Here is a 26,618-nt window from a genome sequence, read left to right on the forward strand (position 1 = left end):
TCCTAGGGAAAAAATAGGATAAAATCCTCAGGACTTGGACTAGGCAGAGTTCTTAGATGTGCTACCAAAACCCAGTATGTCAAAGGAACGTTGATAAATTGGGCCTCATCAAAATTTAAAACTTTTGCTCTGTGAAAGACAATGTTAAAGAGATGAAAGGACTAATTACAGATGGGGAGAAAATATTTGCAAACCACGTATCTGGTAAAGGACTTGTATCTGGAATAAGTAAAGAACCCTTGACATGTAACATTAAAAAAAAAAAAAACAGGCAATGCAGTTAGAAAATGGACAAAAGATAGGTGCAAACGTTTCACTGAATAGGATATACAAACAGAAAATAAGTACACAAAAAATGTTCAGTATGGTAGGTCATTAGAGAAATGCACATTAAAATCACAATGAGATATAACTGTACCTATGAGGGTGGCTAAAATAAAAACTAATCATAATACCAAATGCTGACAAGGCAGAAAAACCGGATCACTCATACACTGCTAGTGGGAATATAAAATGGCACAGCCACTCTGGAAAATAGTTTAGCAGTTCCTTTTTAAAACTGAAAATGGTCTTATGACCCAGCAATTGTATTCTTATGCATATATCCCAGAGAAATGAAACTTATTTTTATGCAGAAGCTTGTACATGAATGCTCATTGCAGCTTTATTCATCAAAGCCCAAAACTGGAGACTATCCAGATGTCCTTCAATGGATGAATATAGTTGGTCCATGTCATAGAATTACTCAACAATAAAAGTTGTTGATATCTGCTACAACTTGAGTGACCCTCAAGTATTACACTGAGAAGAAAAAGCCAGTCTCAAAAGGATACATATGCATGATTCCACTTACATGACGATCGTGAAATAACTATAGAGATGGATAAGAGTGAGTGCCCGGGGTGAGGGCTGAGAAAAGGGATGGATGTAGATTTAAAGAGGTAGCACTAGGGAATCATACAGTAATGGTACAGTTAAGTATCTTGATTGCAGTGGTGGTTACACGAAGCTAAATGTGATTAAAGTGAAGGGAGCAACACAGGCACCGTACACACCATACACAGTCACAAGTAAGTGCACAGAAAAGTGGCAAAATCCGAGTGAACTCAATAGAATGTAAGTGACACCTTCCTGGTTTGGATGCTGTTCTACAGTGATGCAAAATGCTGTCTTTAGAGGAGGCTGGGTAAAGTGTGCACAGCACTTCCCTGTACATTTTTTAAAACAGCCTGTGATTCTGTAATTATTTTTTTAAGCTTTTTGATGTTTCCTAATAGAACCTTCCACCAAGGGTTGTGATGAGGATCAAATGAGCATTTGGCACAGTATCTCAAGTGTAGTTGGTGCTCAGTAAAAGTCAGCAGGGATTTTATATATTAATGGCTGCCTTTGGTACCTGATTGGAAGACTGTCTTAGAAGAGAGATTTAAACTAGAATACCATGTTCTTAGCTCCACGCGACCAAGGATTTCAGCTGTTTTGTTCGCTGTAGTATCCCAGAACAGTGTAACGCACATAAGGTACTTACTGAATATGTGTTGAAGAGTGAATGAAAGAGTGGTTTTGAAGATACCATGAAGGAAGGTATTTGGCTAATAGCGCAAGAGGAATAATTTGGTAACATCCAAGGTTGGACACAGATAAAAGAGCTAAAATGGCAATTTGCCTGGACCACCTGTGAGAGCGAAGGATAGGAAAGATAAGTGAGTTGAGTAGATAAATTTGAATTGTAATGTGACTCTCATTACCCTAGATTGCATCAGCTTTAGGGGGAAAACTGAGTGGTAACAATCCTTCTGGTAAACTCCTGTGGTAGGGTTCCTAATCCTTACCATGCACCCTACTTTTCCGGGGTGCCAGCTGTAGCATGGTCAGTGCCCAGTGGAACTGTTCCTTACTGCTGTCTCTCCCTTGAGAAGGGTGCTCAGTAGTGGGAGAGAGAAAGATGAAACAAATAATACAAAAGAATGAACTAGGGAGCAAAGAGGAGGACACACAGGGTGTGAGTGGAATCTGGAGGTAACTAAGCTGTGTTCGAAACAAACACTGCCGATGCCCAACCCCATGACATGAGTGATCTTGGTTTCTTCCTGGCCTGTCTTGGGAACAGGAGAGCAGTTCAAGGAATGAGACTGATTCTCAGTATTAGTATGTTTTCAACGACAAATGTTATATACTTGTTATTTGTGTCCTTTGTTGTTTTCCCAAAGTTTAATTCCACTTTCATTTTTATTGGGTTTATGTGATATTCATCTGCTTCCTGGGAATTCCAAAACTAAGTTCAGCAAATCTGGCATCTCTGTTTTTCTGTATGTATAGAAATTATATCAGAGTCCTCTAGGAATCAGGTGCTAGTGTGATGCCAATGAAATGTCTAGGATCACAGGTTAAAAAATGTGGTGGAGAATCAATACGTTGTATTAATGAGATTATACTGTACCTAAGAGACCGTAAAAGTGAAAAGATACACATATGTCCAAATCACAAAGTTACATTACATTCAATTTACAGTCTTTTGTTCTCTTTGGAGTTTAGGGTTTCTTCTTTTTTTTTTTTTTTAATCTTAAATCTGTGAAAGTTTTTTTAAAAACAATAATACTGTTAAAAATTAAATCACGTCTTAAATTTTATCAGTTTCAAGATGTACTTAGAATATCTAGTGCCCTTTGCTCTATGTTTCTTACAACTTTATAGACACAATCATGTTTTTAATATTCTTTATAGTCTTTGCTAGCTTCTCTCCAAACCAGAATGCATGCTAAATCCAGAATTAATCATAAAGTATGAATTCAGAAGTGATGGTCAGGCCACAGTTAATCCACTGAAATATATCCTTAAATATAACAATTTTAAGTGACCTATTCTTTCTGTCTAGTTAATTTTATGATAATAACATATTTTGGGATGTCACTCATAAAGACACAGATTTTGTCAGTTCTAGTCACATCTGTATCCCTGGAACCTAGAAGAATGCCTGGCATATAGTAAGCATCCAATAAATATTATCAGATAAGTATTAAGTGACTGACCAAATAAATTGTCTTTATTCAAGACTGGCTGTTCAGAGTCTCCCCTTGGTGCTTCAGTCATGGGGAATATGCTTATTTCATGTTTGGGTTGTTCTTTCCTTGAAACAAAGAAACAGCACTAGTCCGTCAAGTGCCAGAAATAAATGGAAGATTGGACACACCCGGCTTCCAAATAAGCTAAATATAGACTAGTATCACGTGGCCACAGCAATAAATGGACCACCAGAGCGCCCCACTTTTCCCACCTACTGGTGAGCTATCAGCTCCTTAACACAAGTCAATTTGCTATACGGATAAACTTCGTTTGCTGCGCTACTTAAACCTATGCCATTGTGAAGGTCGTTAAAGTGCCTCCATGACTTTCAAGGGACATTCAAAAGAAAATTTATAACAACTGTAGGTAAGTCTAAATGATAATGCTGGAAGGGACAAAAGGCAAGAAAATAACCTCTATACTTTCTTTATTCCCGGGCACCAACTTTCTGTACCAAATGAACACAAATAAAATCTGTCATTCTGCAGTCACCGCAATCACTTGGCAACTATTTTCTGGCTTCCACTGGAAGTCAGAGCTCATAAATAGCCCTTAATATACATAAACTATTTTTACTGTATTTGCAGTTCTAGTGCCTCCAGCCTCCTGCCCACAGGCCACGGCAAGGAAAATTCCACTGTCTTGTTTCCCCAACACTGTCTGCAACGCTAAGGCCCAGCTCTGCCCCTTACTGGATACATGGCCATGAACAAACCTCCATCAGCCTCAGGGTCCTCATATGTTCGAGGGGGTGGGAGTGTTTATAATGCCTGTTACCGTGAGGATTCAACTGGATAATACACGTGAAGCCCTTGGCACATCTTGAGCTTTCAATAAATATTCATTATTACCAGAATCTGCTTCATTTGCAGCAAATTATTCTGTGATGTGTCCGGCACCAGCATTTGTTGGACTTCTCTTTTAAGTTCACATCATCTTGGACACTCTGTCTTTAGAAGAAATCAGGCAGTCCAGACTTAATGGATAAGTGCATTGGGGTTCTTTACTAGTCAAAGGAAATTTGTGTGACTAATGCCAGAACCCCACTCAGATTGTGATGGATTGACATATCAAAATGGTTCCTTAGCAATTGTGAGACTTGCTCAAAAAATACCACAAAATGTGTTAGCAACATCTGGATGTGCCAGGGGCAGGCGAGAGATGGGCATGGTAGTTGGGTTGTTAATTCCTAAATTAAGTGAATTAACAAAGGTGCTTAGTATCCTGAGTACTGAAACAGCCTGAGGCAATTCCTGCTTCTCTCTTTCAGTGTATAACATGGGGAGTAATGTCTTCTACGTACCTACTTAATAGGAGGGAGTCAATTAATAGGGACTCTAAAGGGGAGATGTAAATACTCATCATTACTATTCATTTAGCCGGTGGATCAAGCCTCAGAGGAGCTTTGGTTCCTGACCCCGGGCCCCACGGTCCCCGTTCTGCCTGGGTGGCCTCACTCTCTCATGCCACATAGTTGCATCTTTAGTAGCCACGTCAGGGACCGTGGAGGCGCAAGGTGAATCCTGCTCTCAAGGCTTTTACCACTGCCACGATTTGGGAGGCTGGCTGGGTGAGCTGGGTATAGTGTACACCCAATACAGCTTACCAACTTAGTGAGAAACATTTAAAACTCTCTCAAATTTTGTTTTTATTTTACTTTTCCCAGCTCTGTTGAGATATAATTGACATCTCACATCGTGTACCTTTAAGGGTTCTACTTTTTCTGAGTCTCCCAGCCTCCAGAGCTTCCTGATCAAAACCAGACCCACTAAGATATACGAGATGTGCGGTGCTAGCCTTGCCTTGCAAATCCTGTATCCTTCAGGCGATGCTGATTCATGGAACAGGGACGTAGTCAGAAGCCAAGTCAAGGAAATATAATCTGTTGTGTCATCACCTCTTCCCTTGGCTGCCAACCTTGGACGTGCCCAGTTAACCATCCTCCAATGTCCTGTGCACATTGCCTCTCACCATCCTAATCAATGGAATTTTCCTCCTTCCCATAGAAGCCACCCTGTTCTCTAATCCAGTTCACAGCCCTGAACCTACTTTTGTCACATAATTTGCCCTTATTCTCCCCTGTGACTCCTAATATTAACAGTATGGATAATAGAGCTGACATACAGTGTTTACCATGTCCCCAACTTTGAGGACTTTCCAGGTATTAACTCATTTAACCCTCCCATCAACCCTCTGGAATTATTTACTGTTATTATTCCCATTTGACATTACCAGGAAACGAAAGCATAGAGAGATTAAGTAACTTGTCCAAGGTCACACCAGGTAACAAGTGACAAAAATAGGAAAATGAACCCACACAGTTCTTAATAACTTGTTCTTAATAACTATATGACGCCACTTACCCTACGATGTTCCCTGTACAACTCTTTAAAAAGCAAAATGTTGTTCCTTAACTGTCTCTAAGCATTTCACTTCCATTTCCTTCCTTTCAAAGGATATCTATGCTTCTGAAATTTCTTTTCTGCTATCCCAAATGTTTCAAGATCATGGGAATTATTCAGCTAAATCATCAAAATGCTTTGCTTCCAAAATGCTTTGCTTCCATTACCACGCTTTTTACTTAATTTCCATCCTCTCTCTCCATCCCAATGTGTTTCTTTAAACGAGAGTTGCAAGCGGGTGTTCTTGCAGCCTGGGTGGCCACCTTCAGCCTTTCATTAATCTTTGAGATTCTTACTTTCCTAAAGGACAGTGACAGTGGCGTAATTACCCAGCAACCAGTAGTAAAAGTAATTTGAATTTAAATCTCTTAGTAATTTCTTTCTTTCAGAATTTATTTAACCCTGTCCCACTTAATACTTGAGGGAATACGTTAGGGCACAGTAAAGGGAGGGAAAGGAACATGGTTTTGCATCTGATTAAGAAAAGATTGGGTTTCTTTCCTTTTAGATTTCAGATTTGAAGTTTTGGCACCTTTTATGTAGTCTTCTCATAGGCTTTGAGGTTTATTCATCTTCAGCCAGAAGAAAGATTTTGAATGTTTTGGCTAATTACATGTAAATGTATGAAAGAAAAAAGGAGACATCATTTTATACTTCCTTGTTCATTTTTAAATGAAAATCAGTCATTCAAATCGTCCCGCACCCAACCTTTCTAAATTCCAAGACACTAAAATACTGTCAGTTAAATAATGGATTAATGTTTTGGATCACATTTATGACAAAATAATTATACTTTCAGATCCATTCTTGTAGACTTCATAGTGCTTCTGAGTCCTTGGCATAATGAATCTAGGTGCATTTTACTGGACGTAGTGAAAGGTTATGGTGGTGGACGTTTACGGTTGTTACTTGACTGTTGTGAAAAATTGCCTGTTTTTCCGTATCTGTTGCCAAAGCCACAGGCCAGAAAAGCCACCCCTTATTTTACACACTTGTCTTCTGGCAGTGAAATCTTCCCAGAAACCCATTTGATTATATGATTTGCAGGGGGGTGATTACCAGTCAGAGTAAACCAGGGACTGATTGCTCATGATGCAGCCAAACTCTGTAGTGTTTGCCTCATGTTTATATGTTTGCGGTGGGAGTGGGGGCCTGTATGTGGCGTAAGGCTCTGTACAGAGTCACATCAAACTACACTTAGTAGTCAGGGAAATCATTTCTAACGAATGATTTTCGAGGGTCAAAGGAAGAGAGGTGATTTAAGGATGTGTGAATGATTTATAGCGTTAAAAATGCTCTTTAAATGAGCTGTGTGTTCTTTATTTGGGGTGGAGGAATGTAGCACTTGCAAAACACCCACCAAATTGGTAGCCAAGTCCCCATATATATTGGGGTTTCCACCAGGGAGGACAGCAGATATTAATGGCATCATCTCAGTTGTCCAATTACTCAATTACTTGCAGTAATTAAGGAGGGGGCAGTTTAAATTAAATAAAGGATTGAATTACAGACTATTTCCTTTTAAGTAAAAGATGTATCCCTCAAGAATTGCTATGGAATACTATGGATTTGGTTTAACAAATCTTTCTGTAACTGGCATAGCCTTTGAACAGACCACTAGGAATCGGGCTCTCAAATTAGCATAGCCCAAATGTAGCATATATTGTTGTATTTAAAATTAAGGAAATTTTTTAAAGCAGAATGCATAATACGGATGCCAAGGTCAACCCTTAAAGTCACATCAGTCCTCTTTTGAAGGAGTTGTCTTCTCTGACATCCAGTGGGTTAGAATAAATTTGGCAGATGTTAAATGGCCCTGAAAATAAATTCTCAGCACCAAGGCCAACCCAAAATCCAGATTCTTAGCTAAATAATCCAGTGGTTACACACATTTGGATTGTTCCTTTGTCCCTTCACTAGTTACTTTCAGTGTAATTAAAACCCTTTTAAAATTGAATTCCTAACATAATCAATTAGAAGCACATTTCCAGGACTGTGAGGCTGCTTCAAGATGCAGTGAAAGGGAGACTAAGTCGGGTGAGCATCAGGAATTACCAGGAAAAGTGGGCAAACCCCTGAAAATGAGCAGTTACCATCATATGTCACATCACTCATCTCTTTTGCAACAGGGCTACATAAAAGGAAAGTGTGTGTGTGGCGGCATCGGGGCGGGGGTGGGGGGAGGGCTGGCGTGTTTTAATGGCCTCAGCTGCCATTTGTGTGTCTACCTAAATTTACATGTTATAACTTGATGTGTATTCATGTCTACAAATGACAATTGAGAGTAAACCAATGACATCAACTTCTGCTGACATTAAACAGTGGGAAATTTTGTAAAGGATTTCAGACCTTTCTCTGCACTGTTTTATCATTATAAAATCTAGGTACAAGGCACTTTCTTTCCATCTCTTGTGTCTTATGAGCCTCCTTGCTTGTGAGAGAAAAAGCAGATCAATGGGATAGATATTTTTTTCTTCCTTTCAGACCGAAAGACAGGTTTAGGTTTTTTTTTCCTTCCTCAAATATTTTTAAAGTATATCTTTTATATCCAAACTCTCTGCTGGTGGTATTTTTGTTCTTATAAAGACCACCGTTTTCTTTCCCCAGTTTCATCCTGTCCCTTTATGTTCTGTGGTATCACTGTGGCATCAATCCCCGCTTGTAATGATTTGCCTGCCATTTAAGCCACAAGGTGTAAATTTGCTAACTGAACAGGCGTGCTCTGACAGTTAATCTCCATGTGTGTCCAAAGGCTGAGCTGGCTGCACTGGGTAATTTCCCTGGGGGATTGTTCTGTAGAAAGTGGGGCCATTTGTTGAGCTGTGTGATGTGGGAGAAGGGGAAATGAAAGGACTGCCAGAGAGAAGCAGGCTCAGATGGTGCCTTTTAGAGCAAAAAAGGAAATCAAAGGACAATTTCAGGTCCACTGCAGTTCCCTAAGCTTGTTCCTGGAACTAGGGAATCTGGGATATTTTCTTATTCGTGTTTTTAGAGAAGTCCCTGAGAGAGGGCCCCAAATTAGGAGGTTATGGCAAATTTAGTAATGCCTGTGGGCTGTCCTTAGAAATTCCCACCAACCTAAACGTGCCGGAGACTTACAAGTTCTTCAAGGGTCTGCAAAAAGTGTTTGGAACCAGAAGGAAAAATATCTGTTGATATTGACTCCAGAATCCAAAAAGGTATCTGTAAGGGGTTAATTGAATGTCTGCCAAGTAAAATCAACTTCATTAAGTATTCGATTTAGTCTTCTTAAAAATTACATTACATGTGAAACCAAACTGCAGATTCAGCTTTCTCACTTTCCAAGATTTCTAGCATGCCAGTCAGAAATTAGATGAATTGCACATAGCCAGTCATTTGAAATGCAAAATTACAAGTGCTTTCCATTTTTGTTTTACACAAAAATGTACATTTCAGGTTGGATATGGGGTCATGTGAGGATTCCTTCTGGGGCCTGTGTGGTGGGACTAAAGAAGAGAGTCCAGGGCTCATGAAGATTTTAAAACAACTCTGCCCTCATAAATTCTCCTCCAAGTGTATGATTGGTCCTGAAGACACAGATCAGCAAAGATGCTAATGGGGAAGAGGACTAGAAGGCCAGACAGGGGAAAGGTTCCAGTTTCTTCTTGCTGTGTGCACCCTTACTTGAGGTGAAGTGACAGAGACAGTGGTCTGACCATGAGGAAGATCACAAGGCACCTGTACACCATTGGAAAGACTACAGGACAGTGCCTGGTTCTGTTGAAGAGGGAGTGTTCACTTTAAGTGGGGAAGGCCAAGCCGTCCAGTTGGGGCTTGTTAGAAGACTGCCAGTGTCCCCGTGTCTGAATTGCGGTCTCTCTCAGCAGATGAGCGGACCCTCGTGAGCCTTTGGGTTTTAGTCAACTTCTCTCAACTTGACAGATATTTCCATTTTAAGAATGGAAAACCTGACGTGGTGGGGCAGGAAAGAAGGTGGATTTTCTGAATTCCATGTGTGAAGATCCTAGTCTTTAATTCAAGTGGCCTGATTTCTTCAGGCTTTATTTTATTCACCACATGTGGGGCAGTGAATGTTGACTGCCTCCCAAAGACATGGAATATGACACGTCCTTGTAATTCCAGCCCCCAGGAATAACCACTAATAAGAGCTTGGTATAATTTTTGCAGAACTTTTTTTCTTTACATATACTGAAGTATTATTCATTTATTTTCTTTTATAAAATGAGATAATAAATAAGGTTTTTAATTTTTTTCACTTAACAACATGTCTTATATTTTTCTGTGTTAATGTGTACTTACCCCATTCATTGTAATGACCACTGGATTCCACTCGATGGCTGGGCCACAATGGATCTCACTGGCCTCTGTTACTGGGCATTTGGGTCGGCCACTCAACTTTGATCTTTCAAGAGAACGTACCCTGTGCCTAAATAAAGCATTATATGTTGGCTGGAAATATGTGCTTTTGACCCCCAGTGTTGGCATAATCCTTCCCAGGAGCCGAAAGAACCAAATCGTTCCCTGTACTGATGTTTGTGATTAAATGTAAAATCTATATGTGACTTGTTGTTTATTTATTTCTTTGTCTTTTGTCTTTGCCTTTTCCTCCTATGCAGTCATCTACAGCCAGGGACAAGGATGAACAGGCTCTACCGGTAGGAAGCAGTGGCCTTGTCTGTACCTGTTCATGTGCCTGTGGAGAGTGTGGGGCGGGGGTGGGAGGAAGAGAGGCTTTTGTGCTCAACAGATCATCCTCTCCCTTGGAATACTGAAATGGTCTAATCTGCTGGTGTATGTATGCTGTGTCCTATAATTAGTGTCAACTGAATTCTTAAATTCAGTGACAAATTATTTCTGGGACTAGGTTTCAGAACACTTGAGTTCTCTCTTGCTCTTGGCATGAAAGAGTTGAAAGAGTGAGATATTTCCAAATTCCATTCCAAGGGATGTTGAGCTGATGTTTGGGGACAGGGTGGGATCTAATGCTTGGTACCTATTTCTTTGTGTATCTGCATGCACCTAATTTGGGGTTGGAGATTTCTTTTGGTTCCATCAAAAGAAATGCTGCATGAGATCTGTATATTCAATCTCTACATAATGCCCCGAAGAATGCTTTAAGTTCTATAAATGTAATCCTAGGCTAATGAAGATCTCTGCAGAAGAGTTCCTTCCGTTTCTCAGAATCAGGACCATAGTAACAGTGATTAAGACAAACTATTAACAACAAACACATTTTCCAGTTCCTAGCCAATTAAGACATCACATTTTGTATTGTGCAGCTTGGCAAGGAAATGACCTTCAGAGTTTTTGTGCTCAGCCATCAAACCATGATTACATTTCAACTCCACTCAAATATTTTAACCTTGCTCCTAAAATATTTTGAGCCTTAATCATCTTCATCAAATAACACAATGCATTTTAAAATGTTCTAGATTTTTGAGGCTGAAAGGACTAGTAATGAAGATAAATTTGACCCCATTCTTCCTACTGTGGTGCTCAGAGCAGACACTTACAACAAGCATTGAGAGCCCATAGGACATGCAAATCCAGTACAGAGCTAGGAGTGCAGACCCAGTCTCTCCCTTTGTGATCTGGTTCACCACTGAGACCCCACTAATCCCCTCTGTATCTTCTCCAAACCCTATGGAGTTGGAAATATTATTTCTAATAGAATATCAGTTATAATAAAATCACATTTAAAAATTCAGATTTCTCCATGTACCTCATACTGACATTTTACCCACGCTTCAAGCTTACTCTGGGTTTCACGTTTCTCTCCAAACATGTAGATCATGATTGTTAATAAGTATTCTTTAGTATAAGGGATGTATGGGCAAAAGTTTGGGAAACACTGTCCAAGTTAATCAAGTTAACCAGATTTCTTTCATGTTAGACTTAGTGGTCTAATGTATAACCTAAAATTTTAAAGGTGGGTTGGTCTAGGGTGGAGCACCTTTTAAATATATTTGGTCATGAAGTCTTTTATGGGACTCTTCTTGGGAAACCCAAGTGTGATGGAATATTTTGCAAAACATTGTAAAGGACTGGAAGATTCCTCAGCGGGATATAGTATTTTATGTTTACCTGACCCTAGAAAAATTTCATGTCACAACTTTGGACCAAAAGTTCAATAAGATTCTCTCACATGACATTACCTCCCTCCCTCTTAAACCTGCCCATCTATAAAGCTCAGCTACTCTGAAACATCTTCCCCTCGATAAGCGGCACAAAATCAACTGAAGGAGGAGAAAGCAGTTCCTGTTCAGGACAACAATCTGTCAAAATATAGGGAGTTCAGGGTCTCTTGGTTATATTGTTTGCTTTTGAAGATTGACTGAAAGAGTTTGTTGGCAACCTCATCTCTAGAAGTGCATTCTTCCTCCCTTACCTTCGGGTTTCATTTATTTGGCCAAAGTAGCAGGAGTTTATGCAAAAGGAGTCCTCTTTGGAGTCAGAAAGCTTCTCTGTGGATTCATGATAGAACATCTTGCTCTTCAGATCTCATTTAACACAGACTGGGAGGCTTCATGGATTAGAGCTGTGATTCCCAGCATGGAAGTGAGGGACCCAGGAGATGTGCGGGATGTTCCTTTGTGGCACATTGGGGAAATATTAGCACCTCTATCATTTACTTTCTGTGTTAGTCTTCAAAATGTCTACTTTTGCAAGTGTTTTATGATATATATGCTCATATTTTAGTATGTCTGGATATAGATCAATGTACATATGGATATAGAGATTGATACATATATACATACTCAAAAATTTTACCGATAGGGTACACAGTCCAAACATTTTAGGGATCACCCACTGGTTCGGAGAACGGATTCTGAGTGAAGCAGACCCACCATCCACTCCACTATCCTCTGTTTTTCGCCTGTATGCCCGTAACGCCTCATTTCACTGCTCTGGGATTGTGTTCTCATCTGTGTAAAGGGAACGATAACAGTATCTAGTTCACAGGGTTCATTTTGAGAATGAAATGAACTAATGGAGGTGAAGCCTACAGCACATTGACTAGCTAAGCTCTAAAAAAAAAAAATTATAGCGATTAATTCCTTAAGGAGGAAAGGATGTGAGAACACCATTCCTTCAGGAGACTTTGAAGGGATGTACTTTGAAAATCTTTGGTTCAGTTTTGTGTGATCATATGACAGACTAGGCGAGGACCTTATCTGTAATGCACTTGCCTTGCGTTTCTGAGAACTAACAACATCCCTGTCTGGTTTCTCTGCTCAGGCTAAGCCGCGTCTTCAGCGAGGTGGCAGCTCTGCCTCCCTCCACAACAGTCTCATGAGGAATAGCATCTTCCAGCTCATGATACACACCCTGGACCCACTCGCTGAAGGTAAACACCAGGCTTTAGTTTGGGAGCTTGTTTGGGGGGAAAGAGGACGTGAAACGTCTTCTCTTCACGAAACGTGCTTCCACTTCCGTTGCAAACCTGTGACGTCCACGTGTGCAGCGTCTGCAAGAGGCAGCCCTGGCCCTGCGGTGGGCTTTATCCGCAGCAGCTCAGTTCAGGATCAGAGATTTTTGTACCGGGAGTAGGAGCAGAGGTCTGTTTGCTGATTCTGTTTTTTGGTGCCTGCAGCATAAATACAGTTTGGTACTAGTAGAGAAGACAAGAGAGGTTTCTCTTCCAGCTAGAGTGCCAATTCTCCTTCATCCTCCTCCTAAGTTTCAAAATGAAGTTGTATGTGAAGATAAATTGATAATTTGTTCGTCTTCAAAAAAAAAAAAAAAGAGAGAAAAGAACTCCATGACTTAGGGCTGTGATTAGTTTTGGGAATGATGTTCACTGCAGAACATTGACATTGTGCCTTTTCTTCTCTTTGGCACTTGGAGGATGGAAGGTGAATTTCTAAGCATCCAAAGAGTGCTCTCTAAGATAACTGCTTAGGACCAGACTGGAAAGGGTGATCACAGAACCCGTCACAAAGAATCCACTATTGTGTTCTTCCACGTTTACTGATTCACAATGAAGCGAGGTGTATCATGTTTCTTAAACTGTACAAGTATCCTTAAAAAAACTAATTTTTCAAGGAAGTAGATACCTGAAGCATCAAATAAATATCAGAGTTAGACCGCTAGCAAGGGGTTCAAATATAACCACGCCCCCTGTTCTCCCTTCGGCCCTGGACCTTACAGTTGGGCTAATGTTACACAGGGGCAAAGAGCTGGGGAAGCAGGTCTCTGCCACTGAACCAAACACATGGGATGAGATCATGAAATCATGTCACATAAATCAGAGCTCTTAACCAATATAAACTTTTGCTAAATCATTTCAAAGGTTCGAGACATCAGGAAATTCAGATGAAGTCAGAAAATTCTCTGGGACCTCAAGAGCTGCTCCCCAGATCCTGTCTCCCCCTCACTGGACACATACCTTCACCCAGAATGATAAGGGAGGAGCACCTGTCACTGTGGGGTATTTCAGTTATGAAACATCTCCATCTTATACCCCAGAGAGTTATATAGCTGATGTGATCTTTTCCGAGGAGTCCTCCCTCATAGATCCTGGGTTCTGTTTACTTGGGTAATCCTGAGCCAGGAGCATCCCAGCTGTCATTCCTCTATTTACCAGAGGTCCACTTGATGAGGGAATGCCTGGTCACCAGCCTTCTTTTCTTACCGCCGGGGTCTCCCCCAGAGTAGTGATCGCAGTGAGTGAAGGAGTAACAGGCCGGCCTCCTCCCAGCCGCGAAGCAGCTGTGTGACTTTGGGCAACTCAGAGCCTCTCTAGTACTTGGTTCCTTCATCTGCAGTAAGAGTTACCTTTGTAACTAGCACTTTATAATTGACAAAGCTTTTTCACACCTGTGATTCTATGCCTCATCGTAACGCTTCATAACTAACATTATTATACTAATGTCATAAAATGTTGTACCACCAAACCAGACCTCAAACGTATCTCCTTCTCCCTCTGCCAGCTCTCTGTTCCAGGCCACCTTTATCGCTTCCTACCTGGTCTTCCACTTCCTCCGTTGCCTCTTTGTTTGCATATTTTCCACACAGCAGCCCAAATGATCTTCTTAAAAAGTAAATCAAATCATGTCACTCCTGTTAACCTGCAGTGGCTTCCCATGGCTCTTAGGAGAATTGTGAAATACTTGCCATGGTCTACATGATCTGTTTCTTTCTCCAAACTCAATTTGGCTCACTTTGCTTTAGCCAGACAGAGGCCTTTTCTGTCCTCAAACAGGTACTTCTCTCCTGCCTCAGGGCCTTTACCTAGGCTATTCTCCCCCAGCCAGAATACTTTCCTTTCTCCCATCTTCTTCCCCTTTTCCCTGCTTTATTCCAGCCCATTCTTCAGCACTCTGTGTGAATGACACTTCCTGACCATCCAGTTTAAACCAGGACCCTAACCCTCATCTCTCAATGCACTCTTTAATTTTTCTTTGTTGTTCTCATTACAATTTGTGTGATTACTTGTTTATTGTCTGTCTCCCCCAGGACACAGTAAATTTCTAGAGAGCTGGGACTCTATTTACTAATTGTCCCCAAGGTCTGGCAGACTACCTGATACATGGTAGTTGCTAAGGCTCAGAACGATTATGCAGCTTGGCCAAAGTCATGCTTTTGACCGGATATTCACACAATTTCGAAGCCCTCTAAAGCCCCATGGGTTTAAGGTTGTATCTTGGTTATTCTGAGGCACCATCTTCCCCACCCGTCACCCAGAAGAGCCAAGTGAGAAAAGAGAACAACTCTCTTATTGCCTCAACTTGATTATGAGCAGGTGACTGAGTTTATTTATTTTTGGCAAAGCATGCTATATAGTAATTAAGGACAGATTCCAGAGCCAGACTCTCTCAATCCAAATCCCAGTTGTACATTTACTAGCTGTGTGTCCTTGGACAAGTTACCTAACTTCTCAGTACCTCAGTTCCCTCATCTGTAAAATCAGGATGATATATAATGATGTCTACATCATAAAGTTGTTGTAAATCTAAAGGAGTGAATATGCATAAAGCACTTACATTGCCTAGCAGATCATAAGTACCATATAAAGGTTTGGAATTATTCTGTTTCATTATTTTGAAAAACAATGCAGCATAGGATTTTTTTTTTAATTTAAAACATTCAAAAGCCTATGGTGAAAAAATAAATCTTCCTCCTCCATCAACCTCCCAGTTTTCTCCAGTCCCCAGTTCTCCCAGAGGAAACCATAGCTACCAATTTCTTGGGGCTCATTCCAGAGATGTTCTGTGCATATACAAATGTGTGTGTGTGTGTATGTATGTGTCTTTGCCCACAGGACTCAACAATCTAAATTTCTGTGGTTTTTGTTTGAGGGAGTTCAGTTTCTGGTAGGACTTGTTTTTGTTCTGCTGTTTGGTGGGAGAGGTTATGCTTTGTGTCTGTGAGGTAAGAGGAAGTGAATCTGCGTTGTCTCGGAGTCAGGCCATCAGTGATTTTCCAAAACACCTGGCCCTTGTAGGGCCATGCTGCAATTAAAGTGTTTGTTCCTGCTGTAGGAAGATGTGCCGTCTGAATCTGGGCACCTATTTCCAAGGTGAAACATCTCCCTCAAAGCCATGGAGTGCTCCAACTGTGTGAATCTGGGAGGATGCTGAGAGTCGTAATCAGTTCTGGACTTGCGTGATTGGAAAATATGGAAAGTACTCCAGTGCTTTAAAATTGCTCCATAGCACGCAGCCAAGAAAACAGATTGCTCTGGTACTTTTCCCCCAAAATTCACAATCATTTTCCATTCGAAGAACATCCCAAGCTCTCGGAAATAGTCATCTCTCTTTTAGTTTGCATCTAATCACTTGAATTCACACATCCTTGTGCCAAACTGTCACCTTTTTGCAATACAGAGCATGCTGGTTACATCACCAGGTTGACGGCGTGAACACTGCAGTAGCTTCTCTCCTGCACTATTGACGTTCCTGGCGTCCAGCTAGCTGAGTCGTGCATTGGCACCGCATGGCGTACGGTCAGTTTTCATAAAGGGAAGTTTTCAAATTCATTTGGAAACATCCTCTAGAACAGATGACCCATGAAAAGTCGCATTTCTCTTTGTCTCATCTGTGCCACCCAGTTTTTTTTTGTCTTCCAAAATCCAGTGGCTGAGCCCTTGCTAAAAGCTTTGGTTGGTGATTGGTTCGGCCTCTAAGCCTGAGTCACAAGATCCTGCAGTGTTTGTGTTTCATTCATCTATTGATATGTAACAAAGCATCCAAGATTTAGTGGCTTAGAACCACCACCCTATTATTCCTGCTCATGATTTCATGGATCAGGAATTTCGGTGATTCAGAGATCAGCAGGGTGATTCTTCTGTTCCCTGTGGTGTCAGTAGAGGTCATTTGATGTTACTGAGCTAGGAGAGAGGCAGGTTAGAACCACCAGCGTAAGTTTACAATTAGTATTTCTCAGCCTGAAAAGTCCTTGGTTTCCTCACCTGTAAAAGGAAATAATAACAGTTCCACTCTTGGAAGTTTATGGTGCACGTTCAATACACTAATACCCAAAAAGCATATTGCTAGTGCTCAGTGGCTGTTGGCAATGATTTTTCAGTTAAAATTGTGTTCAGTGTCATGTAATAGAATCTAACTGCGGTGGCTTAATTTAATAGTTTTTTTTAAAGACTTTTCTTTTTCTAGAGCAGTTTTAGGATTACAACAAAAGTGAGAGGAAGATACAGAGATTTCCCATAGCCCCACAGATTACTACCCTCCCCCATTATCGACATCACTCACTAGAACGGTGCATTTTTACTGAAGGCAGACCTACGTAGACACATCGTAATCACCCACAGATTACCATAGGGTTCACTCTTGGTGGTGTACACTCTATGGGTTTAGGCAAACATAATGACATATATCCATCATTATAATATCAAACAGTATTTTCACTGCCCTAGGACTCCCCTGTGCTCCGCCTCTTCATCCTTCTCTCTGTCTCACACACACACACACACACACCCCTGGCAACCACTGACCCTTTTATTGTCTCCATAGTTTCGCCTTTTCCAGACGTCAGATAGTTGGAATCACATAGTATATAGCCTCTTCCAACTAGCCTCCACAGTTTTTTAGGATTTTTATTTTTCATTTAACTAGAAGCCCAATAAAAAGCAGTTCAAGGCTGGTAATACTGCTCCATCTTGCCATGAGAGACCTAGTGTCCTGTGTCTTTTCATTCGTCCATCCAGAGCCTGCTTCTCTCATTCCTCATCCCCCTAGGATGGAAGCTACTCCCCCTGCCCCCCACCACCATCATATCTGTATTCTGGGAAGGATAAGACAGTGCAGCTGTCTTTTTAATCAGGAAAACCTTAGCATCCCAGAAGCAGACTTCCACCTACATCGTATAGGCCAGCACAGGGCTGTGTGACCACCCCAATTTACAAACAAGCCAGAACTGGGCACTCTGCCTCCCCAAACGTGGAACTCCATGGTAGACCCCAGTGAAGGTCGACTGTGTTCCCCTTTTTCTGCCCATCCTTAGTAACCTTTATCCTGTCTTCTCAAGTTCCTGATTTACAGAGATGTGAAATTCCCCTTCCTCCTCCCTTTTAAAGCATTCTCTGATGGTCCATAAGTCCAGCTTTTATACAGTGGCCCTGAATTCTTCCCCAGAAAAGACATGCCTCAAAACTTGTCATGTAAGGATCCTGGTTCCCTTAAAACATAGATGAAATCATGTGTCACCTCTGCTCAAAACCATCTCACCAGCAATAAAAGCCCTGGGAGATGCCTTTCTTCCTTCTTCCCTTCCTCCCTTCTTCTCTGCCTCCTTTTTTCCTTCTCCCCTCCTCTCCTCCTCTTTCTCAGCCCTTCTCTCCTTCCTCTCTTATGTCACTCCCTTTGCTCCACTTCTCTGGCTGCCTGGCAGCAGTGCCTTCTTACAAAGTCCAAACATACTATTGCCTCAGGGCCTTTGCACATGTTCCCTCTTCCCCTGGACATCCAAATAGCTCCTGCCCGCCCTTTCATCAAGTCAGCCTTCAGATGTCACCTGATGAGAAAGGCCTTACTCAATCAGCCTTTGAAAAACAGCAAAATCAAAACAATGGTAATGGAGCAGAGTTCTGGACCTTCCTTGCCCTGCACTATACTTCTCCATAACCACCATGAACATATTTATTTGTTGTTTACTTCCTGTCTCTACCCTTGCGTCTCCAATAGGGCGAGGCATAGGGCAGGCTCTACTCTATCTCCAGGGCCCAGCATGCACGGATCCCAATCTGTATTTATTGAGTGGATAGAATGAATGCTCGCTTTTGTCACTTTTCTGCTGGAGAACAGTATGTCTCTGGCCACATACATTGTCTTAGTCCAGGCCCTGTCAAAGCACTCTTTGGTTGTGACCAACAAAGTCCAACTGATGGTTGTCTCTGCAGTAGTCAATAGCAGTCATGTATGCTGTGGCCAACGTTGTATCTCCAGCCACTAGGATGGCGCTGACTTGGTCAGTATTTGCTGGATGATTGAATGAATGAATCTCCTTGTAGTTCTGGAGTTACTGCTGTGGTGGGAAATGTTTGCTCTTTGCCTCTTGCCTTCTTGATGAGTTCTCCTGTCCACTTCTTTCTCTTTTCTTTCCAAACTCTTTGTTCTTCTCTTATTTCCTTTTTGTGTCTTCCCTTTGATAAACTGTTGGTCCTTTCATTTGTTGCATTTCATGGGCCTGCTTTTATATGTTCAGAGAATTACCATCACTACAAGATTCTAAGGAGTTTATTGTTTTGACCATTCATTCATTTTACAAATTCAAACACCTCTTAAAATAGCATCACCATGTAATTTGGTATTAAGTTGTGTCTGAGAATAAAACCACAAAAGAAGCTGCTCCTCATTCAGTTTTTATGGATTCTTGGAGTCCCTTCTACAGTTCTCCTAGTTTCTCCTTCCTTGTAGAATTTCAAAACTTAACTGACATTTTTCATCATAACAATAATTTTATTATTAATAACAAAAGTTAACAGGTAAACGCATTTGATGCCTTAGAAACAGAAAAGGAGGAATAACACTTGCCTAGAGGGTCTGTAATTGAACTGAAGGATTATTTCACTACAGGGCATGAGACAGTTTAGAACAGTAGGTCTCTATGTCGGATATGTGTTTCCCTTGAGGTTTTCAGAATCCTGTAATGAGATGTCAGAAAATGACACCATGCTCATAGTATGATGCCTTCCTTATTGGCTGCTAGAAAGACAGGCAAATGTCCCTCAAGGTAAATTCACTTCACGTTATCACAGCCAGTCTCTGCTCTTGTCACTTTCGTAACGTTTACGTTACGAAACCAATATGTTTACGTTAGGTTCATTCTGATTGGCTGCAGGAATGTCCTAGGAACACTTCCCTTGCCTTTCTGAAGCGGACAGTTTTGCTCCCTCATTTCCTTCCCATTAGCTATTGTGACATTCTAATGCCATCTTTCCCACTGCTTTATCAGTCTGGCTCAGGCAGTGTGAGGTGAGCGGGTGGCTTCAGTGACCTGAATTCCGGGACATCTTGACTAAAAGCTTCACAAATGAGTAGAAACTATCTATTTTTTCATTATTTTCCCGGTAGCCTAGATTATAGGTTTTCAAAGGTTTTTTTTTAGTAATAGTGGAACCAGTTTGTTCAAAAGAATTCCCACAGGGAAGAATACATATTTTTTAAATAGTTGGAACTACTGAGAGTTCACTCATGTCAAATCCTTTAGCAGTGTGCCTAATTCAGTAGCCTTCCTCTACACCAGCCATAGCAAACGTAAAAGAAATAAAGACTCTACTCACAAATGCAACAAAACCAGAAAGTACCACGGATTAACTCTAAGAAAATGTTTAAGAACTTTATAACAAAAACAATAAATAATCATTAATGAAGAATGCAGAAGAAGATCCAAATAAATGGTGATATATTATAAAGATATAAGTTCTCCCCAAATTAAACTCTAAATGCAACTCAGTCCTAATTGAAATCGCAAGAAGTTATTTCATGGGATGAACTTCATAACTTGACTTCTAAATTTATATAGAATCAGCAAGAAGAGCAAAGAAGAACAGAAAGGGAAAATATGCTCCCCAGAGCTCAAGATGTATCATAAAGCAGCAGCTTTTAGGTGCTCGGGTTGAAATATTTGAGAGGAAGGGGAAGAGGCTGGACCCAAAGCAGCTGGGGTCTCCCCAGAGGCAGCCCCTGAGGAATAGGAATACAGTGTGAGCACCGCTCAGGGGGATGGGAGGGGCCTTCCTGGAGCACTAGAATCATCTAACTGAAGGAACAAGGCCCTCATCCCCAAAGCGATGAAAAGCGCACATTCGTGGGCTGAGCATCATATCATGACAGTGCAGATTAGCAAACCAAATTGGGAAACCCTGCTGATGCGCACGCAGCGCTGAGCGGGCACAGAGGAAGCAGCCCTGCAGGTGAACTCTGCTCCCCAGACGTTCAGGAACGTCATCTAGGTGTGAGCCTGAGGGCAGGGCCATCGGGAAAGTATGCATAGACAAAGTGAGCTTTGAGAGTGGTTCCCAAAGCAGGTGAGGAACATGGGCAGGCAGAGAAGGTGGGGCATTCGAGGCAATGGAACTGGCCAGAGAGATCCAAGACTATGTCTTGTTGGCCCAACCAAGACGGCGCTGTTTTGAGATGAGCAGGCTTGTGGCTGTTTGCCCACTGAACTCATGCTCTGGCGTCTCTCCTGTATAGGGTCAGCTAGGGGTATGTCTGTGTCTGTGTGTGCGTCTACCATACGTGTGTGTGTGTGTGTGTGTGTGTGTGTGTGTGTGTGAGAGAGAGAGAGATTTAAGTGTAGGAAGCTAGAGGCCTGAGAGGATGCTGAAGAGGAAAAACAAGAGAGTGGGGCTTTTGAAGTGCTCGCTCTGCACCACACCTCTGACAGTCATCTTCTGGGATTCTCCCATCCGTGGCTGTGGGAATTATTGTGTGTTTTACCTCTGAGGAAACTGAGGTTCAGAGAGGTGACATTACTAGCTCATAGTCACCAGCCCCTAAATTTGACTTCAGAGCCTGAGCACTTCGCACTCACACAGGAAGGACGTCCATCTCCCGTACACATGGCCATACGTCTATTTTGTAAAATCGTTCCCATTCTTTAACATAGACATTTAGTGTTAACTCGAAGCTGACACTGAGATTAAACATTCACTTGCTTGCTGAGTTTTCTTTTTTCTCACCAAACAGCAGGACTTGTTATTTTCCCCAGCTTCTATTTTTAAAAACAGCTTCAATATGAGCTTTCAAAAATTGTCATTTGATCCAAGAAGAAAGTCATTTTCATGCCTGTTTCATTCAAAATGTGGAGAAGTTATTCCTGAAAGGCAGTGCTATGACCTTTCTTTCTGTCCCAAATCATAGATCAGTTTAAATTAGCAGGAAAGATGTTTGCAGGCTGCCCTAGCTGGTAAGTGAATAGGCAACAGGAGTGAAAGTCTTCACTGAAGAAGAAGAAAATGCAGTCTGCTGGCCTTGATTTTAATAAAATGACAGTAGTTTAAATGCCTGGATAGAGAAAGGCAGGCTATTTATGCCTCTCATGGAGCAAATACAGGGACAAGTTGAAACGCTTCTCTCTTTGGGGAATAGTGAAGCATTACTCTTAGATTTGAACATCAAAGAAGATCGAAATTGGATCTTTCTTTGTGTTGTACACATTACGAATAAATTTCATTTCGGGCATGAGGGGATGTGAATGGACTTACTGAAAAAAATGCTTCTGAGGATGGGAATAGGTTTGTGTTCTCTCTCTCCCTCTCTCTCTCTCTCTCTCTCTCTCTCTCTCTCTCTCTCTCTCTCAGGTTTGCTTTAAAACCAAGTCCACAAACTCATGTGGCCAAAAAATTGATGCGATGCCATTTGAGTGTAAACAGTGCACACAGAAAGGAAAAGACGATGAAGCCTCCATAAAGTTACAGCTTCATCTTTGTTCTCTTGAACTTATCACCTGCTCAAGCGATGCAGTTAGAACTCCTGAGGCGGGGGGGGGTGGGGGGAGGACGACTCAGAGTTCCCAGAGATAGAAGGCAGCTGTCACAGGAGTGATTACATGGAGGACCAAGGATGGGGGCAGTCACTAAAGGTTCAAAAGCACTTTGATTTTATCAGTGACTGCCCGCTCAGTAAGCAGGTTGATATTGAAATATCATCTGTGAGATGAGGACATTCAAAAGTGTTTTGTCTCAAATGAAACCCTAAAGACACCTCTGCTTGTTGAATCAATGGCAGGGCCTCACTTAATGGAGTGCAGTTTGGACGACTTGCATTTGGTTCTGAGACACTTTCCTCTGACAGTAGCCAGATCCCTTCCTAGTTTGTCTCTTGGTCTAGGGTTTGCACTGTGCTGTGCACTCACTTCTGGATGTTGATCAGACTGTAAAAACAAATCTTCAAGCTGCTGTCAGGGTTCCTTTTCTCTCCTGGTCTCGCAATATCAGATCCACCAAATCTGGCCTCTTCACCTCAGCCATTAAGAAGAATTCCCTCCCCCATGACAAGCTGTCTTTTACAGGTTTTGGAGGAGGGCTCAGGTTAGACTGTATAATATGCACACGCACACGTACACACTCACACACATAAAGAGTCCAGCAGCACTGTGGTTTATAGAAAGCTTTGGGGTCTACATCAGATTGGTGTCTTACTCGCATGTGTGGATTCGTGTATTCATTCATTCATCCACAAAACACATGCTATTGCAGGCTAATGTGAGCGGTCCTCCTGTTTGAGAACGTTTCCCTTTACGAGTCCCCACTGTCGGTAAGTCTGTGGAGGAACGTAAGCCAGTGCTCACTGCAGACTGGGTAACTTCCAGAAAACCAACTTCAGTGCTGTTGTTGAATCTGAGCGTTAGCAATGCACTTGCAGTAAACATTGTGGCTGCTTCTGTGTGGTGATTTCCCTCCTTGATGTCCCGGGTGGCAGCCCTTAATCCCAAATAACCAACAGCAAAGGAAGCTTTGCTTCAACTCTAAGGGCTTTTGGCCAGAAACACCATCATAGGCAAGAATTAAAAATCATAGTGAGCCAGTCTCATTCCAGAAGGATCTTTATGATGAAAATCCTCCTCTGCCAGAAGAAAACTTTCTTCCGTCATTCATCTCCCTTCCCATGCATCACATCCCCATTCATGACACATCAGGTCACGCAGTTTCCTATCTAGGAAAAGTCACACATTCTTTTCTTGACCTCAGGTCTATACCCCATCCTCATCGTACTAGTGAGGATTAGAATGTGAGGGGCTGACCCTTGGAGCTTAAAGGTAGAATCTTGTAATTTGCCCATGTAGACAGACTCTCTCCCCTGCTGGGTGCATTCATGGCGGCCTCTTTCCACTGGACTCATGAGGAGGACAGTAGTGCAGTTGCTAAGCAGACACACTGTGGAGCCAGCCACCTGGGTTCCAGTCCCAGCCCTGCCACTCACTAGTTGTGTGACCTTGGGTAAGTTACTTAGCCTCTTTGTAACACAGCTTCCTCTTTTGTAGAATAGGGAAGATGGTAGCATCTATCTCTTCAGGCTGTCGAGTGTATTCAACGGAGTGCTATTCACAGAGCACCTAACAGTACCCAGTACATCATTAGTTCTAGGTAGGCACGTGCCGAATAAATTGCTTTCAGTTCCTTTTTTCCTTGCAACTGTCATATTTTTAGGCAGTTTTCAGTGGTTCAGTAGTAAGTCATTGAATTATCTCTATTTTCCCTTAAAAAGAAGCCTATTCACCACGTACCAGTTTTTCAGATCCCGCCATACCTGTCTAGAAGATAAGATGGGAACTGGTCTTTTTGGCAGTCTGGCTCTTGTTTGGGCAAAAGTCATCCTGGAGCTGAATAATTATAGTTTCTGTATTTCCAGATTCTCCTCTCCTTTGTACAATGAGAAGGAAATCAATGTGACATGATACTCAATTCATTTCTTTACAAAAAGCCCCAGCTTCATCTGGGGTCTACAGCTTTAAGATGTTTGACAGACTGAAAAAAAAAATTTTCTCTTCCCAACATATTGATAAAAATCTGGAAAAGCAATTACTGTACTAATTTTTTTAATCCTCCCAAAACATCCTAAGGCCAGTATTTGTGTACTTAGGGGTTAGAAGGTCCTGCAGTGCCCTACCTCCTCCTATATCATCAGAGCTCTGGGTCACTGGCAGGCATTTGTTGCTGGATATAAGGTGCATAATGGACTATCAGTGAAACATATCTTAATTTCCAACCCTGTCTCTGCATCCTGGATTTTAAAATACTCATACAGTCCCATCAGATAGTATGGTATTTAAGTAGGAGTAATGGTGAATGGATTTACACTTAAGTGAAATTTAGAAGAGCACATGAACGTTCTTTCTACTTGAAATTTGATCCTTAAAATTTTTCATGATCTGGGGTTATTGTTTCAGCTGTGATAGGGAGCCAAGTATTCAATAAAATGACATCCTGGACAATACTGAAGTATAGAATACAAAATTACAAGGATAGTTTTGACTTTGGATTACTTCCACATCAGTGGCATTAATTTCCTTTGTCTTCCAGTTTTTGTTTTTGTTTTTGTTTTTTTCCCTCAGTTTCATTCTGTTCCCAAATTCTCTCGCCTTCTCATTTTTTTCTCTTAACATTTGCCTTTGGGATAAGTTTATCCATTTTATTGTTTTTCTTCTCCTCTTCTATGACACTTTTCTTGCATGTTTCTCTGGTACTATTTGACACTCAGTACATCAGAGGGTACAAACTCAGCTGTGCTGACTCCATGGCTGGATATAATTTAGCACTGATTCTCTCTGCCTGGCAGGCTTTTCTGAATCCAACCAGGCTGCAGGTTGGGATCCAGGAGAACATCCAAGTGGTTCTCTAGCCAGCGTGCAGCGTCCATTCTGTGCACCAGTGTTTGTTTGTTTTTCCTTTTTCATCTCCATTCCCAAGATATTGCTACCATTTTGTCTTCCACGTGCTGAGGACACTCCTGATGGCACGCTTGCATGACGCAAATCCTCCTACTTTGCGGAAGCCATGAAGAGGATTCCAACAGTTGAGGCTGCATTCATTTCCCCTTCATAGACTTCCTCCCCACAGAGATACTGAAGACAGAATAGTTGAAACTGGGGGGTTGAAACACTAAAATGGAAGGAATCATAGCCATCAGTAGCGAAGGCAACTAGGCTGAGCAAGTCTAACAGAGCACTATTAAATAGAGATTTAATTCAATTTAGCAGCATTTGAACACCTAGAGAGTGCCAGGAACTCTGCTGGGTACTCGAATTAACAAAATGAGTATGTTGATTCCTTGCCCTAAAGGACAGAAAGCAAGTAGGTTAAGGTGCATTTGATGAGCATATGCAGAAGGGTATACTTGCGACAGACCCGCAGGAGAAAGTGACTTACACTAGGGACTCAGAGGGGGAGGCATTCAGGAATACTGCCTGCTGGAGGGAACCTCAAAACTGGGTTCCAAGTAATTAAATAAATGAGAAGACCTAATAAAATTCCAACACACACACGCACACAAACCAGTATGTGTGGGATTTAGAGGTGTATGTGCACTTTGTGTTTTGAAAGCCTTAACCTGGTAATAGGGTGAAAGATGGGTGGAAGGTGCCGGGACTAGACAGTAGGTGGTAATAAAGGTTAGGAAACAAGAATTCAAATAAGACTATTGCAGTAACCTCTGATTAAGGCAGGGGCAGTGGGTACGGAACAGAAAAGACAGAGTTGACGATATTTAGGGGTGGAATTGATAGGGGTTCGTGACTGGTTGGCTTGTGGGTGTGGCTTATAGAAGCATCAGCATCACCCCAGCCCTGTAGATCTTAGTCACATGTAACATAACTAAGCTCACATTTCTATCAAAGAGAGCAATGGGGCTTGTCTGTTTGTGCCACCTTGAAAATACTTTGGGGGAGAAAAAAGGATAGGGGAGGAGAATGAAGTATTTTGCCACTCTTAAGACTGAGCAATAAATGTGTTTGCAGCCCCCCTCCCCAATTTGATAAGACATAATCAGAAAGTAGCTTTTGCCTGATTTTGTAAACATAATCTTTCCGTTTACAGAGATGCAAAAGTGTACCCAAGATGTTAGATACCATTAGTGAACATCTTAGCTTCTTAACCCCCTAACTACACAAAAATTTTACTTAGAAAACATTTTAGAAACTTGCTGTTAGAAGAGCTGAAACAGAATTTTCTGAAATAAGAAATAAATGCCAAATGTTGCAAGGATGGCA

At 41.6% G+C, this 26,618-nt stretch overlaps 1 protein-coding gene across 3 annotated transcripts in view; it reads left to right on the forward strand.

Moving 5' to 3' along the window:
- SLC24A2 (solute carrier family 24 member 2) overlaps positions 1-26,618 on the forward strand; it is a 224,043-nt gene that overhangs the window by 123,604 nt on the left and 73,821 nt on the right. For 2 of the 3 annotated variants that reach the window (XM_045509886.2, XM_074361517.1), the window contains exon 3: positions 12,687-12,795. In XM_045509886.2, the coding sequence (XP_045365842.1) occupies positions 12,687-12,795 (109 nt within the window). Of the gene's footprint in view, positions 1-10,063; positions 10,103-12,686; positions 12,796-26,618 lie in introns of all 3 variants that reach the window. The other variant, XM_074361516.1, reaches the window with a different exon arrangement.

This window comes from Camelus bactrianus, chromosome 4 (genome assembly GCF_048773025.1).
Source record: "Camelus bactrianus isolate YW-2024 breed Bactrian camel chromosome 4, ASM4877302v1, whole genome shotgun sequence".
Lineage (NCBI taxonomy): Eukaryota > Metazoa > Chordata > Mammalia > Artiodactyla > Camelidae > Camelus > Camelus bactrianus.